At 35.4% G+C, this 16,664-nt stretch overlaps 1 protein-coding gene across 1 annotated transcript; it reads right to left on the bottom strand.

The window, feature by feature from the left end:
* Positions 1 to 2,470: 2,470 nt before the first annotated feature.
* Positions 2,471 to 16,450, bottom strand: LOC104887125 (kinetochore protein NUF2 homolog). Its single transcript, XM_010671721.4, has 11 exons — positions 16,183 to 16,450; positions 15,860 to 16,078; positions 12,982 to 13,072; positions 12,722 to 12,901; positions 11,931 to 12,020; positions 10,676 to 10,783; positions 8,605 to 8,658; positions 4,509 to 4,623; positions 4,282 to 4,439; positions 4,090 to 4,185; positions 2,471 to 2,764 (listed from the first exon to the last, which is right to left on the bottom strand). The coding sequence occupies exons 1-11, from the start codon at positions 16,341 to 16,343 to the stop codon at positions 2,687 to 2,689; spliced, it is 1,350 nt and encodes a 449-aa protein (XP_010670023.2). The 5' UTR covers positions 16,344 to 16,450; the 3' UTR covers positions 2,471 to 2,686.
* Between the last annotated feature and the right edge of the window lie 214 nt (positions 16,451 to 16,664).

Here is a 16,664-nt window from a genome sequence, read left to right as displayed (position 1 = left end):
CTTGTTGAAGTAAATACCTGAAGTTAATTGTTTATCATTAACAAAAGACACTAAACATCTTATAGTTTTTCACTAGTTGTCAACCGACTTTAATTACCAGACACTAATCTCGAGAAGCTCGGGAAGAATCTCAAAAAAAAAAAAAAAAAATCAGCATTTTATATTAGATATCTAAAATATAATTTGAAATCTGTAAACTGTTTATAAAAAGCCTAATGACGAAAAAATGTCATATTTTCATCTTGCTTGAAAAAATGTCATATTTTCATCTTGCTTGAAAATGTTCCAAGAGAAATGGGTACATTTATCATACACTTGGGTGTATTGTGATGCATTCAAAAGTTTTTTTTTTCTCATTTGTTCATTTAAAACTTACTTATTATGTGATTATGCTTATTTGGAGGTTATGAAGGAGCAATAAGCAAAAAAATATTTTTAGGTGTACCTGGAGCATGGTACCTGATAAGAATTCTCGCTTTCTTACTAGAGTAGCTAGTGGGTGGAACTTAATATAAAAAATTGGAATAAAACTAGCTTTAACAAAGCTACTTTGGGATACCTACAATAAAGACCATGGGTTCCTTTTGTTGATAGTTTTGTTTGTCTTGCAAGGATGTCCAGAGCTCTCAAGAATATTAAGGTTACCTCGAGTGGGGTTCTATGTAATGATACATCTACCTCAAAGAATTGGTAGCTTCTTGATGAAAATCATTCGACAATATGAATTTGTGACCTTGTTTGTCAACAATTTCTATAGAGTAGTTAAGTCAATTAAAAAGATTTCGTTGTTAACTTGTTTAAGTATGAAATGGATAAGATGTTTTTTTTTTTACAGAAAGAAAAAGAAGAGTTCACTCATGGTACACCCGGGTGTACCATGAGCATGGTACACCCAGGGGTATTTTTGTAATAAATTAGAACTTCAAGTGCTCATTTGACACCAAATTTGCTCATATGGGCATTTTGCTCATTTACTCATTTGCTTATTTTGTTCATTTTGTAATATAGTGTTTGCTCATTTTCTTAAATGAGTAGAAATGTTTGCTCATTTGCTCATTTGTTCATTTTGCTCATTTGCTCATTCGCTTATTTTGCTCATTTTGAGAAAATAGTCTTGGGTGTACCATGAGCATGGTACACCCAGGTGTACTATAAATATTCTCGAAAAAGAATTTCATTAATCATAAGGCCAAACGACATTTATAAAAATTTCTGACAAATTTAGAAAACTTACAGACATACATGAACATTCATAATTGACTACATCACATATTTGATAAAAATTAGCCTTAAAAAATTTCCCTTCATCTGAAGCAATACGATTCTGTGAGTTGGCTCTGTTTCGGCATTCTATCTGTTGATGCATAACTAATCTGGTGAACATACATCTGCCGTCTTTGCAACTCTGGCAAAAATCATGAAACCCTGGATCTTCAAATCACCAATTAATACCCATAGAAACAAGAGATTCATTTATGCACATGGGTATTGAAATCACACACAAATACACAAAAATAAAGGAACACACCCAAAGCAATTAAATCCTCCATCTTAGAATAGACTACACAGCCATACACCTCGCCTAACGTAAGATCAAATCCTTCCCTGATCGTACATGGATAGCGGCACCGGAACCTAACCCTTAAGCCCAAAAATTGATAGAATCCAACCAAGGTTTAGCAGCCAAAATACCCAAACGTAAAAAACCTGCACCATGAGATCGATCTGTGGTGAAGGATCGATCTGCGGACAACATGAAGGAGGCCGAACCCACGCAAAACGGACGCTGATCTTAGCCTATCAAGGAGGAGAAGATGGGTGGCCCATCGGCAAGGGATACCCTGTCCTGTTTTTTTTAGGACATGATTTTTGACTCTTAAAAGTTGTTGCAGTCTTTTAGATAATAATCTAAGTATTATATCCGAATTGTACGGATGATTTTTAACTGAATATCAGCCTGGAGTAGCTAATGGTGATTGAGGTTTTAGCTAAGTTGAACACTTACTACCAAAGACGTGGAAAGGATAAATAGTTCTGGATAGAGGACAAAGGCTTTAATTTGACTAATTTCACATTGTTACTTGCAACCTTATAGTAGTGCTTTTTTGTAATGATATTTATCTCATTTGCGTAGTTACGGAAATTAGTTGTATCAGCAAAACTAGCAGATTACGCCAACAAAAGTGTGATAATGTCCTACAATTGATTCGGAAGTTTGTGTTTTAGCTTGATTGTTTGAGCGTCATTAGTAATGGAAGTCATAATCTTTTCATTGCTATGTTGTTTTCATAAGAAGTCTAAGACTATCTGTTGATGTCTTCCTACTCTACCAATTGTATAGTATTAAAAGAAATTGATCTAAATGAGTTTATTGAGGAAAGTTGAAGGGTTAAACTTACGAAACTTCAGTAGCCGGCTTGAGTTTCGGTGTAAGGAAGTGGGGAGAAAATATATACAGCAAAAGAAAGGCTATTCAAAAGACACAAGTAGAGAGTTTTGATTAGGTTGAGGTGGGTAAATATTTAAAATAAGCACGATGCATAAAACAATTTATGATACAATTATATAAAAAGTATTTCCCTTGATGTTTTGCTCACATCCTATCTAACATCAATCAACTTTTTTTTTTTTTTTTTACGGGAACATAAATCAACCTTAACAAAGCATATAGATGATAATGACAAGCTCAATTCCCAGCCCCAGTAGTTTGCAGAACCTCTATGTTTGACATCAATTGCGCGGTAGAGCTTGTATACAGATTTAGCTACATGCAAAAAGAACAGAAAGAGTAGAACAAACCAATTAGCTTATTGCAATCATTAGACGTAACTTGAGTTGTGAAAGAAGCTACAATTAAAAGGCATACTAGACATAAAAATCACGTCCATGAAAGTTCGTTGATGAGGCAATTTTGTTGAAAGTACTCATTGGATCATGAACAACCAACAGTGGCCAACCTAGGTTAATGGGACTTTAGTATCCCTCTAGATATGAGTATAGGTCTAGTGTCCAACTCAACAACTTCATGAAAAAATTTCTGTGAATTTAGCCAAAAGTGAAGTTTCAAAGTGTTCACCCCATGTCGAAGTGTCAAAGTAACAACATCGGCTAAGCGTACAGAACATCTACAACTTTCAATCAAACATTTTTAAAGATAGTTATTTTTAATCTGGTTTGGAACTCAGTTCACGATATCAAATATTAGACACCCTTGTTTTGTGAAAGATGCTCTTGTTAATGGAAAGGAGGACGAGAAAAGGTGGCTTGCCAAGGGACAAATGATGGATGATGATTATGTTGGCATTTTGGTGGTGCGTTTGGAAGGAATGAAACCAACGGATAGTTTCCTCAAGTGAAGCTTTCAAGTTTTATGTTTTAAGTATTGACAACTGAGCGTCACTTGACTTTCCTTGAGATTTTGCAGATAAAATGCTACATGATAGCATGAGGAGTAGAGCTTTTTGTCATTAGCACTCCTTTTGTAAATAGGGTCACCCCCTTGGTGTCTTTGTAATCTAATTCTATATTACATATGGAAAAAAGAAAGGTGGGGGCAAAGGTTGGTGCACAAAAGCTAATGTATTGTGTTGTTTGGAAGACTTTTTTGGGAGATTAAACTACAAGAAACTTGTATTAATTATGAGAAACTGACTAATCTATTTTACTTCGAACCACCCTTAGCTTTAGGAGTTGCGAGCAAATCTTTTTCACCTAAACTTATCAGGACACCAGTTTTTTATATTAAGAGCCAATCATTGTTCTTATAGCTTCAATCTTTTAAACATAGACTTGTAAAGATCCTGCCGTTATCCAGATCAGTTGAAAATATGCAATACTAAATCACAGAGTATCTTCACACTTCACTCCAAGGAGGCTAGTAAGCAATTCAAACACAAAAGTCACAACAATAAAAACAAAAGCATCAACATGAAGTATCATGAAAAACCGATTCACAGGAAAGAAATTCCAATTTTCAATAAAAAAATCTTGAATGAAGGAAAAGATAATTTTCGAAATTATGTAGATATTAAATAGTATAATATGTTACCCAGGCAAAAGGACACAGACCAGACCCACTTAAATATATACCTCATTTATCATCTCTTCAGCTTTTTTCAGCAATTCTTCTTGTGTTGCAGCTGCAACATCCTTCGTTGACTTGATCTTTGCATTTATAGCATCAAGCTAGAAGTTAAACACACTAACACAGTAAGCAACTGGATATGTAAATGCCAATTACAGCAATAGTAGATCCCACGAGACATAAATATTCAAGAGTACCTCTGCTACCACGGCTTCAACCTTCCTTCCCCTTGTTTCCAGATCATGTCTCCATAGTTCTGCCTCCAACTTAACATTGTCTAAACCATTTGTGTCCTGCTCGTGCCTCAGCTTTGCCTCCTTCTCCAACAGTTTTTTCTGTTCATCCGACTGTTCAGCTGTGATAAGCACAGAATAAGTCGCAGCTAAAGCAGTGTCAGAAGCTCAAAATCTCATAAGAGAGCTACCTTTCGCCTGACATTCTACTACTTTGACTTCAAGTGATTTCTCCAGCATTGTTTCATCACTCAACTTAACCTTCAGTTGCTTAACATCCTTTTCGACAGATTTGGAAGAATTGACCTGCCAAGATATCCAACTTTTCGTTAAACAATAAATTTAATCTGTGAACTACATAGATGTTTCTCTTGCATCACTGATGTATTTTAAAATTGATGTTCATAGTGCGCACAGATGAACACCAGGTTGCCAATTCAAAGTTGTGATACATGAAACACTAAGGCTCCATCTTTTTTCCCAGTTATATTTCTGTTTGTTATCTTACAATGTTATATATACATATTATATAGTCAATGATAAATGAAGGTAACAAACAGTAACTGCTCCACCACTAATAAACATATACAATATAAAGGGTAATCACAGTTGAAATATTGTGCAGACTTGTGTGAGTCGAAATGCTCAGAGGTTGTCTACCTCATACAGGGCACTTCCATACACTTTGGACACCTATTTGGAATAATGTCTCTTTTAATATATATGCATATAAAAAAATCATGAAATCTAAATTTCTTATGTTCCATATTTACATGGCATGCTATTATGATGAGCCCTCGAATTCAGACACACGCCAGTGATACACTAAATGTAAAACTTTTAGTGACTCTCATAGCTCTTATAATGTGGAATCTCTTAACTCCTTGCAATTCCCAAGATGATCCTTTCTACTTTTAAGCAGATAAAGAAGCCAAAGTGTCTTTTTTTATATGTCATGTCATTATGATTTACTAAATGTAATTTTTGCAATACTTAAGGCTCTTTATAGGAAAAGTTTATTCTCATAATCCAACCTTTGGACGGTTCGATAAAATTAATCCCATGTTTTGATTATTATAGAGTAATCCCAACTTTGGAGGATAGCTTCTCAAAATAATCCGAACTCTTTTTTTTTTGCCATCCCTAATCCGTTTTGGGTCTATTGTATGCAACAAAAATAAGAGTTCGGATTATTTTGAGAAGGTATCGCCCAAATTTGGGATTATTCTAAAATAATCAAAAGGTGGGATTAAATTCAGCGAACTGATCAAAAGGGATTATTAAAATCAATTTTTCCTAAAATACATAAATCTCCACTCCTTACATCCCCATAATAATATTCCGTCCTATGGAGTTTTCCCAAGTAAGTACATAAAAATCTAGAAAGGGAAAGGCAATGAATACCCTTGTTTCCCCAGTGATGCTCAGTAAAGTGTTTTTTTCTTTTTCCTTTTTTTTTGCCAATCTCCCTCCCTTTTCATTTTTGTTTTCCCTTAACACCTCGATCTTGATTCCACACCACTCCCTAAGGACTTAAATTCCCTCATTCCCCTCTACAACCCTCATTGACCACACTCCAGCACCACCACCACCTATTCCCAGCATTGGTATCCCATCAACACCCAAAGCCACCATGATCAACCCCTTCACCGCCTAAATTACAGCAGCACCACCGAATTTAGCCACCAATGTAACCCACAGCAGTCCAAATGCCCACACCTAGGTATGCAGCACCATTCACCTCAATGATGCTCCGTCACACCGCCACCCATGAGCCATAACTACTAACTGAAACTTCAGTCAGCCATATGCCTGCTTCAATTGTGTCATCCATGAACCATAACCACCAGCATGCCCCTATTCCAACCAGGTCATCCACCACCACACTAGAGCTTGCACCAAATTTTTGACGTACGAGACATCCATAAAAAATTAGAAAAAGATTCACAGCTCAATAACAAAACTACCTCAACCTACCATTGCTCAAAATGAACACCACCAAGGAAAAAGGGTGACGAAGAATACTCCTTGAGAAGAAGGAGAGCGAGAAGACTTGCCTTGATAAGAGGAGAGGCTGACGGACTCCTCTGACAAAAAAGATGGTCTAAACAACCAGTTCTGAAGGTGAGATTGTAACTGGCCCTGAATGGCCCAATTCAACCACTTAAACGAGAGATCAAAGTCGAGATCCATACAAGTAAAAAATGGAAGGCAGCAGTGGTCCTTGAAAGTTGGTGGAGATAGTGATGGTTGGAAAAGATAGAGATAGGTGGTGATAGATTATGAGTTGTGCATCTGATGGAAGATCAGGTGGCTAGCTTGTATGGTAGTGGTAGATGGCAACACTTGGCTGGAGTTGTGGCTAGCTCAGATAAATGGCAACTAGGGGATGGGGTAGCCTTAGGTGGATGCAACGGAGAGGATAACCCACTGAGTATTTTGGGGAAATGGAGTGTCATGAATAGGACTAGCAAATGCAGCAAAAACAGTAAGCAAGCTGAATAAGAAAATAATATGAAGTTGTAGAGAAAATAAGGGACAAATTTGATTGTAGTTCAATGGAAGGTTGTAACAGATAATCAAGGCATTTGAGAGGCCAAAAACTAACCTTAAAAATTAAATAAAATACAATTCTCTGGATGTCCTTCTCTACTTCGTAAGTGAGAAAGTATATAAGCAAAAAGAATTTTTATAACCTAATTTCTATCAACCGGGACACCATCTCGGAAGCACACTCCTTAAACTTGTTCCAACGTCACTTTCTCATCCTAAAAAAATTATGGGACTTAATTCTCCTTCAAACAGTATTACAGTGATCTTCCCAAAGTATCCTTGGTGCCACACCTGGTATAGGTTACCATGATTGGGGGCTTATGCTGGGTCATGAAAGAATTGGAGGCTTAGATGGGTTGTGGAGGAATTGGGGACTTTCGTAAGCTAAACTAAATACATTGCAGAAAGTTACTTTCATTCCCTATCCCTTTCTGGTTCCATTCCTTTCCTGAGAAATGAATCAAACAGCCATACTTATTGTATATGTCTACCATTTTTTATAATGCCCTTTACATTACTTCAATACACTAGCACATATCCAATAATTGAAATCAACTATAGATGGATATTTTATTCAAAATTATTATCCCAAACACATTATTAATTATCTCTTTGTTTTCAAATATTCAAAAAATAACTAGGAATGGAGGGACTTAAACTAATGCTTGAAACTATTATTGTATTTTAAGTAGAATTTATTTGATATAAGCATGTCTGACTTCACAGCACTTGCAACTTAAACACTTGGGGAATTTGGTTCACAAAGGGGAAAGGGAAAGGGATTAAGAAAGGGAAATAAGGAGAATGGAAAGTCAAACCCTTAGATTTACTATGTTGTTTATTTCAAGATATCTAAGGGAAACCTTAATACATCACCAGCTCTCCACCACCACCACCACACTTTTACTACCAAATTGAATCACCTTGCTACCACCCCACCACCTTCCCCTTCTTTCGGCGCCGGCTCCCCCTCGCCTTCCCCTTCTTTCTGCGCGCTTCCCCCACCCCCTTCTCCTTCTTTCAACGTTGCTGCCCCTGGCCCCTTCCCTTCTTTCGCTGCTCATCGAGACTTGTTTTCTCTCTCTCTCTCTCCTTTTATCTCCTTCGCTGCTGATGTGGTGGTGTTTATAGGTGGTTGGGTGGCGGTGGATGAACATTTTCGCTCTATTTCTTAGATCTACTTGCTCCGGTGGTTGTTTTTTCATGGGTCATGGTTGGTTCTTTTTGTGAGTAATGGCTGGTTTTCGGGGGTGGAATATCGGAGGTGGATTTACGGGTGTTATGGTGGGTTTTCGAGTGGGGATGGGTGTTCGGGGTGGGGGATCTCTGGCAGGTGGTTGACGTGGGGGTGGTGTTGAGAGTTGGCATGGGACGGTGCTGGTGGTTATGGTGGCGGCGCTGACAGTGGTTGGTATTAGTGGTTGGGTCAAGCGCGGTGGAGTGGTCAAGGATGTGGTCAATAGTGTTTCAAGGAAAAGTTAAGTGAAACCTTGGGGTAGGGTGGGTAATGGATGTAGAGAAGTTTGGGGTAAGGGTAGGGTAAAGGGAATCATTGAATTGATCAAACAAACAGCAAGTAAGGAAATTGAGTAAGTTGATTTCCTTACCCTTTCCTAATACCCTTAAATTAAACACCCCCTCAGCTTATACCTAGGCTCTAGGATCCCTAGCACCTCTTTCCTTCTTTAGATTCTAAAACAAATTGATATACAAGATTGATAAAAGAAATGTAACCTGTTCTTGTATTGCATGCATCTGAGCCAACTGCTTTGTCATTTTCTGCGAAGCCTGAAATTACCAGTACATGGAAAAGCATGTAAATAGCTTTTATTAAGAATCTCAACATCCATGATTTATAGCAGCCCAACTTCATAATAATCATTGCATGGAGAAACAAATTTTAGTTATATTTTGGAATTGAAATTTCTTTATTCTTGGAGCATTTGACCACTAAAGACAACCCACGACCTTACATCTTTAATATCACTAATTCACTACTACAATAGGAACCTACAGGAGTTTCATTATAGATTCAATCAGGATTCAATTTGATGATTATTTTCAGAGAAACAAAATCCTTTAACATACTATGTATTACAACAAATATTGAAATTCCAGAAAATATAAATTGGACTGACAAAGACATCAAAATTACATTCAATAGCAGGACTCAAGAGACCAACTTTGCACAAAATCCATGATTATGATCAAACTCCGAAACCCCTAAATTGGACTTACAAAAAATAAATAGCTAATATCCGAAACATACTGTTTTCTGCACATCTTAGTTCGCTAATCAACTTCTAACTCTCTAAGTTAAAATATATGGGGTGTTCTGTCAAGTGTATATTACGAGCAATGAAATAGATTCAACTTAGAATAATCGGTTATTTCACTAAACAACCCTGAGTTTTCGACTTATTCATCATAACCTCAATGGTTTCCGAATCGACCATGTACCCCTAACTCTTTCACAAATGTACCATATGCCTTTATACTTTATAGTCAAATGGACATTTGCTCCGTCAGATCATTAGTAACTAATTAACTCCAAATCTTCCTTCTCTCTTCCATTAACCCTAATTAAGTTGTTGACCAATTAACTTATCTTCATCAGACCAATGTCATCTTCAACCTCCATTTAGGCATTTACACCACCAATGTTCTCCAGCGACTTTTCTGTGACTTTTGGTAGTGGAGAGAATGTGAGGATGGGGGAGGAGAAAGTTAAGGATGAGGAAAGAGAGGAGGGAGAAAGCCATGGAAAAAGACAATTTAGAGTTAATAGGCTAAAGAACGTTAACTTTGTTAGTCATTTAGGGAATCTAATATATTTGTGAAAAGAGGGGTATACGGTGAATGTGAGAAACCTGAAGAGTATATGGTCAATAAATTGAAAACTCATGGATATTTGGTGAAAATTCCATATTATAGTATAAGTTGGCTACAACTAGTGGTGTTTGATTAATAGCAGATTAGTAAACTATTCTTACCAAAATGCTATTTAGAGGAGCCTCTTACTAAGTGAATTTGCTTGTCAAATGAAAATTACCCTATCACGCCTTAGAATTGTAACTAGTGACCTTCAATACTACATAAGACAAAATATATTTAGGTCCTTATGTATAATTTTTTTATTTAAAATACAAACTACTAAACAATAGTTCTATTTGAACAATTTTATTACCTGCTACTGTTTTTCACCTTTGGGTTTGGCATACATATTAAGAATGGTGATAGAAGTAGAAATAACAAAACATTTAGTAGCCGTATACAGAGGGGGGCAACACAAAACCTAAAGTATTGAGGATTAGATAGAGAATGAAGAGGTGTTGATATGATGATGATAGAAGAGTTGTATACAACTTAAAATAGCCTTTTCGAGCACTGACAAATGCATCCCCGGAAAGGAAAACCTTGCCTAATAGACCAACAAGTCACTGGATATATAAAATAAGTGTAGTCACTGGATATATAAATAAGTGTAGTCACTGCCATTCCTCATAACCTTCTATAATTTTCTGTATGCGATACAATTTACTTATAGCTTGACAATACATATAACCAACAAACAGGCACATTGTAGTGCATCCAGATACAAAATACAAAGCCACCTAGACCAGCAGATGACAATAACCAAAAGCTTGACATAACATGTAAGGATAACATTTATTACTCGATAAAATCATTAGATACATGTAAAAATTGAGTATATCCAAGCAAAGATGCATGTACAAATATGGTTTGCTGCCCAATGCATGATGAACAATCAAGTACCACAAATAAAATTAGGCCTGAGTCATACCTTTGTATAAACCTCCATAACTGTAGTCTTTTCTTGAAAACATCTGAATGCCAGCCTTTCGGAATCCTTTGCCTCTATTTGAACTACTTTCTTCTCTTCTAAGGCCCTCTAATATTGTAACGAACAGACAAGTATTAGATCTATGAGTTTCAGAAATATAGAACATGATTAAGTTCGCGAACAATAGAGAAGACAGATGCTACTAAGATAAAACACCCCTGGACATCTTCCCCGCACCACTTTGCCTTGAAACCTAATAGAAGGTAAAGGCACAAGAGAGGATAAAAGAGATATACAAATACTTCCAAGTGGCTCTTATGAACTAGCATATTTAAAGCAAGAAGTGATGGAAGTAGAAAGAGATTTTTGATATTTATTTAGATTTACTAAGAACAAACGATAGGTTTATCAAGAATTTGAAGTTTCAAGTGGCTTAATTCACTCCCAGGAGCTAAAGAAACTACAATAATAATTAAATTCTGGGCCCTCTTCTCTCTTTTAAAGCATTTATCAATCTCTTTTTCCCTGCTCTCCTTTAACAAACCAACTATTTTCCTCTTCAACGTAATCTTAACAAACTATGTAATAGCCCTCGAATTTGAGTTGCTTGGGAATAGAACTTAAGGACTCAATTACATGATAGTAGATATAGAAGATCGTGTGATTAAATTTAGTGAGGACTTTTAAGGTTTGGGAGAGTGGTATATTGGTATGCGAGAAGCCCAAGCTGTCAAGGTTTAAAAAGTATTTAATTCATGGAATGTTTGAGGGGGCTCATGTGAAATTATAATTGACGGTTTAAGAACTATTCTCATGATCTATAAAGTGTTCCTAACTACACTTAATGTGTTTGATTATTTCAACTAAAGGTGATGGAGTCCTGAGATAGAAAATGACCGTTTTGCCCTCAATATGGTGGGTTGGTGAAGGGTAGCAAAGGTAATTTGTCCAAAATAGTTCTCTCAATCTTTCTTACCTAGCTTCTTAACTAAGTAAAACCTTAATAGCTCTTCAAGATCGGATCTTAATTTCAAGAAAAGTGAATTTTCACAAAGTTTTGCCGGAGTACTACTCACAAAGATCATTTTTGAAAGCCACGCAGAGCACCTAACTATATGTTTAGCCGTAACATATAGAGATTCTTCCTTAGTCCAAAATAACAGTATGTATGAGTTAAACAACCAACTGTGCCTAAAGTAGCAACAATACACTTAAATAATCAAACCATGCGCAGCTTTATAGCTGAATGTTATACCTGGAGCTTGTCTGGTGATTGCACAATTTTGGAACGCAAATAAGCATTTTCTTGTGTAGCTTGAATGAGTTCCAACTCTGATCTGGAAACCTTGAGGATGAAGATAAATCTATAAGCAGTGAGTCAAAGAACCTCAGAAAAATAAAAATAAAAGAAGTCAGTTATACCAAGAACATATTGTTTCTAGATTACGAATCTATGAAACTACTTTTGATCATGTGTCGAGAGTATGATAAGTATTGTAACACTAAAGCACTCGATGCTGTAAATTTCAAATAAGAAAGCGCTTCCCTTACTGATAATTTTATTTAATGTCCATAACTCCAGCACTAGATGATGCACTGCTGACTGCGCATGTTATATTAGAAATCATAGTTGCTCATTGCTCGCCAAATGTTCCTAATATCTGACAGTCCAGACCATATGCTGGTGCAAATTTATAAATAAAAGCCTGCTCTCATTTTGCCAGTTTTATGTGTCTGAATGCGATGTTCAATGAGAATTGAGAACCCATGATGATAGAATTGCAATAGAGCTATAGTAGGCTTCCCTCACGTAGAAACGGCAAAAGGGGGGCACAATAAAGGAAAGCATACTTGCGTGAAAGGAAAACCAATAGCTTGAACTAATAATAATACCAAAGATATTTCAGATACGGGTGCACCATTACACCAAAAAGAATGAATAAAGTAGAAAGAAAAAAATTAAGATGCCTCAATCGAAAAGTTAAAAAAACACTGTATGACATGGAAGTTAAAATAAGAAGGAAACTAACAAGGTAAAGTTCTTACATTGCTTTGCATCTCTTGGGCCTTCTCCTTCATCACTTGACGCTCCTTCCTCAAGTTCAACTGAAAGCTGTTAAGGTCATCAAGTGTTTGCTGCTTCTCCTTTACCTTAGCTTCAGCTTCTAGTACCAGAGGCTTCTCCCTTTCTCTTGCTTCATTGAGGGCTGCAATTTCTTCTTTGAACTGCATTAGGTATTGCTAGCAGTCAAAGCCATCATCTCACTAACATGTTTCAACCTTTCCTTGGATATTAAGCAAGTTACCTGTAGATTTTTAGCCTCCTGCTGCTTGCGTTCCTCTTCTAGTACACTAAGTTCCTCTGCATATGGTCTAAGCATACTCAATTTTGAATCCCTGTCCCATTGGCAGAACAATATACACAGATGAAATCTCATGTCAGCACATCAAATACATCTCAATTAAGCAATTACATAATATTGATCACTTATTGAGAAGACAAAACAATGAAGTCATAGATAATTCTTAGGATAGTGTTTTTTGCATGTAGTTTCATTTCCTATGAAGTGCGACATGTTTGGTTGTCGGCTGATCATGCAAAGCAAAACTAGGAAAGCAAACCTCCATTTTTTGTGAAGTACTTCACACTTTTCCATTGATGCAAAAACAAAAAACATATTTCCTCCGTTCTTTTATAATTGGAACATATTAACTTTTACATTGTCTAATACATTACTTTGACCATTAATATCTTTAATATTCAATTAGTAAAAAGAAAAAAAAGTTGATATTATGAGAATATACATTGAAACTATCCCAACAACATATTACATCATAACCTTTTATTTATAAATATGAGCAATAGATATGGAAAAGTTAGTTATTGAATAACGTACAAGTCCCAACGGTGCAAATCTAAAAGACCGGATATATTGAAGCATGAGTAGCACCACTTCCACAAACTTATTTTCAGCCAATTACACAACAGTCAAAATTGCGTGCACAAGGTGCACATTAGTGCTAATGCGCGGCAAGTGAATGGGCTACCTCGCTTTGTTTAAGTGATTACTAGAATTTTTTGCACGCGATGCAAGCTTGAATTTTTTTCGAAACAGAAACTCAATTTTCTTCGGCATAAGAATCAAAATTTGAACATTAGACATACAAAGTATAATTGTTTTTAGTTGCAAATTTTGATTGGCTTAGTTTCTGTCACTTAAGTCTCTCACCATTCTTTTTGTTTTTTTTTTTTACTTTTCAAAGTTAAATTCTATGAACAAAATAGAAATTTTATTGAATTTATTTGTGATTTCTAATATTATAACTTTTTAGTTGATTTTTGAATTAAGTACAATACTTCATAAATTGTAAAGAAAGTGGACACTTTTATTTCAAGTCAATTTTTTCATAGGTTGTAGTTTGTATGTGAATTTTTAAGTTTTTATAAAGTTTCCTCATTTTAGTGATTTGCATAACATAAATTATGCAATTTTATTTATTTAGTTAACTTGTGACTTGAGAGTCATTGTTATAATTATATTTTTGGTATTTTTGTTTGAAGCCCCCTTTGATTTGTAAGCGAATTTGTAATTTAGAATGGGAAGGGGGGCAAAATAGGCATTTCAAAAGAGGGGTACCATTGCTCCCCCCCTTCCCTTATACAATAGAGATAAGCGCTTTCTCCAAAGTTTCTTATTACACCCATAACGGCTTAGTGGCCGGTAATGTCGTACTACCTTATGGATATGCGGTGACCATGGGTTTGATATGTTATCAGTTCAATCTACTAACATAAGTCGATTTTCTTCTAGAATGTTGGCTTATATGACTAGCTTTGTAACACCTTTAGTCAATGTTACTCTAGAATTAGTTGTAGACCTTATAGTTACCCTACTTTTAACCAAACTTTTAAAATTAGTCAAAGTTACACAGGAGCTAACAAAAGTTTCCATTAAAATTAATAATGCTACTGTAAAATTGGCCAAAATCTCCCTAAAATTAACTAAAGTTAACTTACGACTATCTAAAGTTACCCTAAAAATAATCAAAGTTACCTTAAAGATAATCAATGTCATAATTAATCAAAAATACCCTCAAATTACCCAGATTTACCCTTAGCTTAATTAAATTACCCTTAACTTAATCGAAGTGATCCTTATACACTTGAACAAATCAAATTTAAGTAACACAAACATTTCCAAACAAACTAAACCTAAAAAAATTGTGCAAAGTAGGTCAGAACTCATCATATGATGTAGTTACCCATAAATTGTCAAAGTCACTGTAAATTACCCAAAGTGGCCCTAAAATTAATTAAGATTTACCCTACAACTATCGAAAAATTACCCTTAACAAAGTCAAAATCACCTTACCGTTAATCAATGTTACCATTAGTCAAAAACACCCTCAAATTATTTATAGTTACCCTAAATTTATAGAAATTACCCTTTACTTAGAACACTTATCCTTAACATAATTAAAGTGATAAGCGACCCTAGTAAACAAAATGTATTCTTACTATAATCAAACTTACCCTTAACTTTATTAAATACAAGTTATCTTCAAACTAATCAAAGTTACCCTTATATTAACCAAGTTAAAACCCTATTGAACAAAATTCATTCCCATGATATCAAAGTTACCCTTGTAACAATTAAAGTGACCCTAGTGAACTATAATTATCCTAAGTCAATGAAAGTTACCAGTGGGTTGATCAAAGTTACCCTCAAATTAACCAAAGTGAACCTTTTATAGTAAGACACTCACTAAAATGAATTAAGTTACCTAAAAATATTTAAAGTTACTCACTTACTCTTAAGTTGGTTAATGTTACCCTAACAATAATCACAGTTCCCTATATTTAATCAATGTACCCATAAAATATATAAAATAGTCGTAAAACTAGCCAAAGTTACCCTATATCTGATCAAAGTTACCCTAAAGCTAATTAAATTTCACACATTAAATACTTAAAGTTAGCCTAAACATAATCAAAGTTGCATTTGCAAATAACATAGATTTGTAAGTAAACTATATGAAAAACAAACAGAAGAAGGATACAGCGTATGAGGTCCATGACCACATGTAGGAAAGATCAGACAAAGCTTTCAACCAAATTTTCCACCCTTGGAAAGCGAGTAAGAAGAATTAATCGAGCAAATTGAGCAAAACAAAGAAACTCACTTGTGAAGGAAGAAGTTGATAATGGCAGATATAAACTTGATAGTACGATTTGGGTCGGGCCGAACCAAATCATGGAAAGTAAAACTAATAGGGCACTCAATAGCGAGCAAAACATCCTTAATTTTGCCATACAAATTAGTAGCCCTAATTGCATCAACATGCATATCAGGATTCTCGAATCGCTCCAACGATGCGAAATCAACCTGACTAGGATCTTCCCTGCAAAAATTAAGCAATAGAAATCAATTGAAGAGAAAATTTAGGGTTAGAAATTAGCATTAGAGTTATAATTACAATTGTAAGTAAGAGAGAGAAAATTTAACTGGAGAGAATCGAGATGGAGTAAGAGAGAAGTGTATAAATTGAAGACGAAATTAGGGGTAGGGTTTGTGAGATCGGTTTCAGAGAGATTGATTATTTGATATTCGGCTAAAATGCCGACGATTTCTAAGCGAGATAGAACTGGGAGTGAGTAAACTGACATTGTTGATGTTTGCTCGTTTCAGAAAAGCTTTGTGAGTAGAAGATGTGTTTTAGAACTCAGAACACTTCGTCGCACAGAATTGGGCCATTTGTCGATAAATTCGGATTATCTCCCGCCACACTGCTTTTAAATATTTTTTTTGAAAAAGGGACCTTTCCGGTGAAATTAGCGATTTCAATAGCTATAATTGTAACACCCCGATAATTCTCTCTTTCTAGAAAATACTTTTATAACGAATCTAGAGAATTACTCAGGCATTATCGCCCGTGTGAAAACGTTTCGGCTTACTCAGAATTTTGCAGCGGAAAACAATTACTAAAA

This window comes from Beta vulgaris, chromosome 2 (genome assembly GCF_026745355.1).
Source record: "Beta vulgaris subsp. vulgaris cultivar EL10 chromosome 2, EL10.2, whole genome shotgun sequence".
In the NCBI taxonomy this organism is placed as follows: domain Eukaryota; kingdom Viridiplantae; phylum Streptophyta; class Magnoliopsida; order Caryophyllales; family Amaranthaceae; genus Beta; species Beta vulgaris.
Note: the sequence above shows the minus strand (reverse complement) of the source record. Positions and strands in the feature narration are given on the sequence as shown.

Coding starts and splice junctions, on each gene's coding strand:
- LOC104887125 (XM_010671721.4), bottom strand. CDS start 16,343: ATGTCAGTTTACTCACTCCCAGTTCTATCTCGCTTAGAAATCGTCGGC. Junction 4,624..8,604: donor TGCATGCAATACAAGAACAG/GTTACATTTCTT, acceptor ATATCTTGGCAG/GTCAATTCTTCCAAATCTGT. Junction 2,765..4,089: donor CTGAAGAGATGATAAATGAG/GTATATATTTAA, acceptor TTTTGCATGTAG/CTAAATCTGTATACAAGCTC.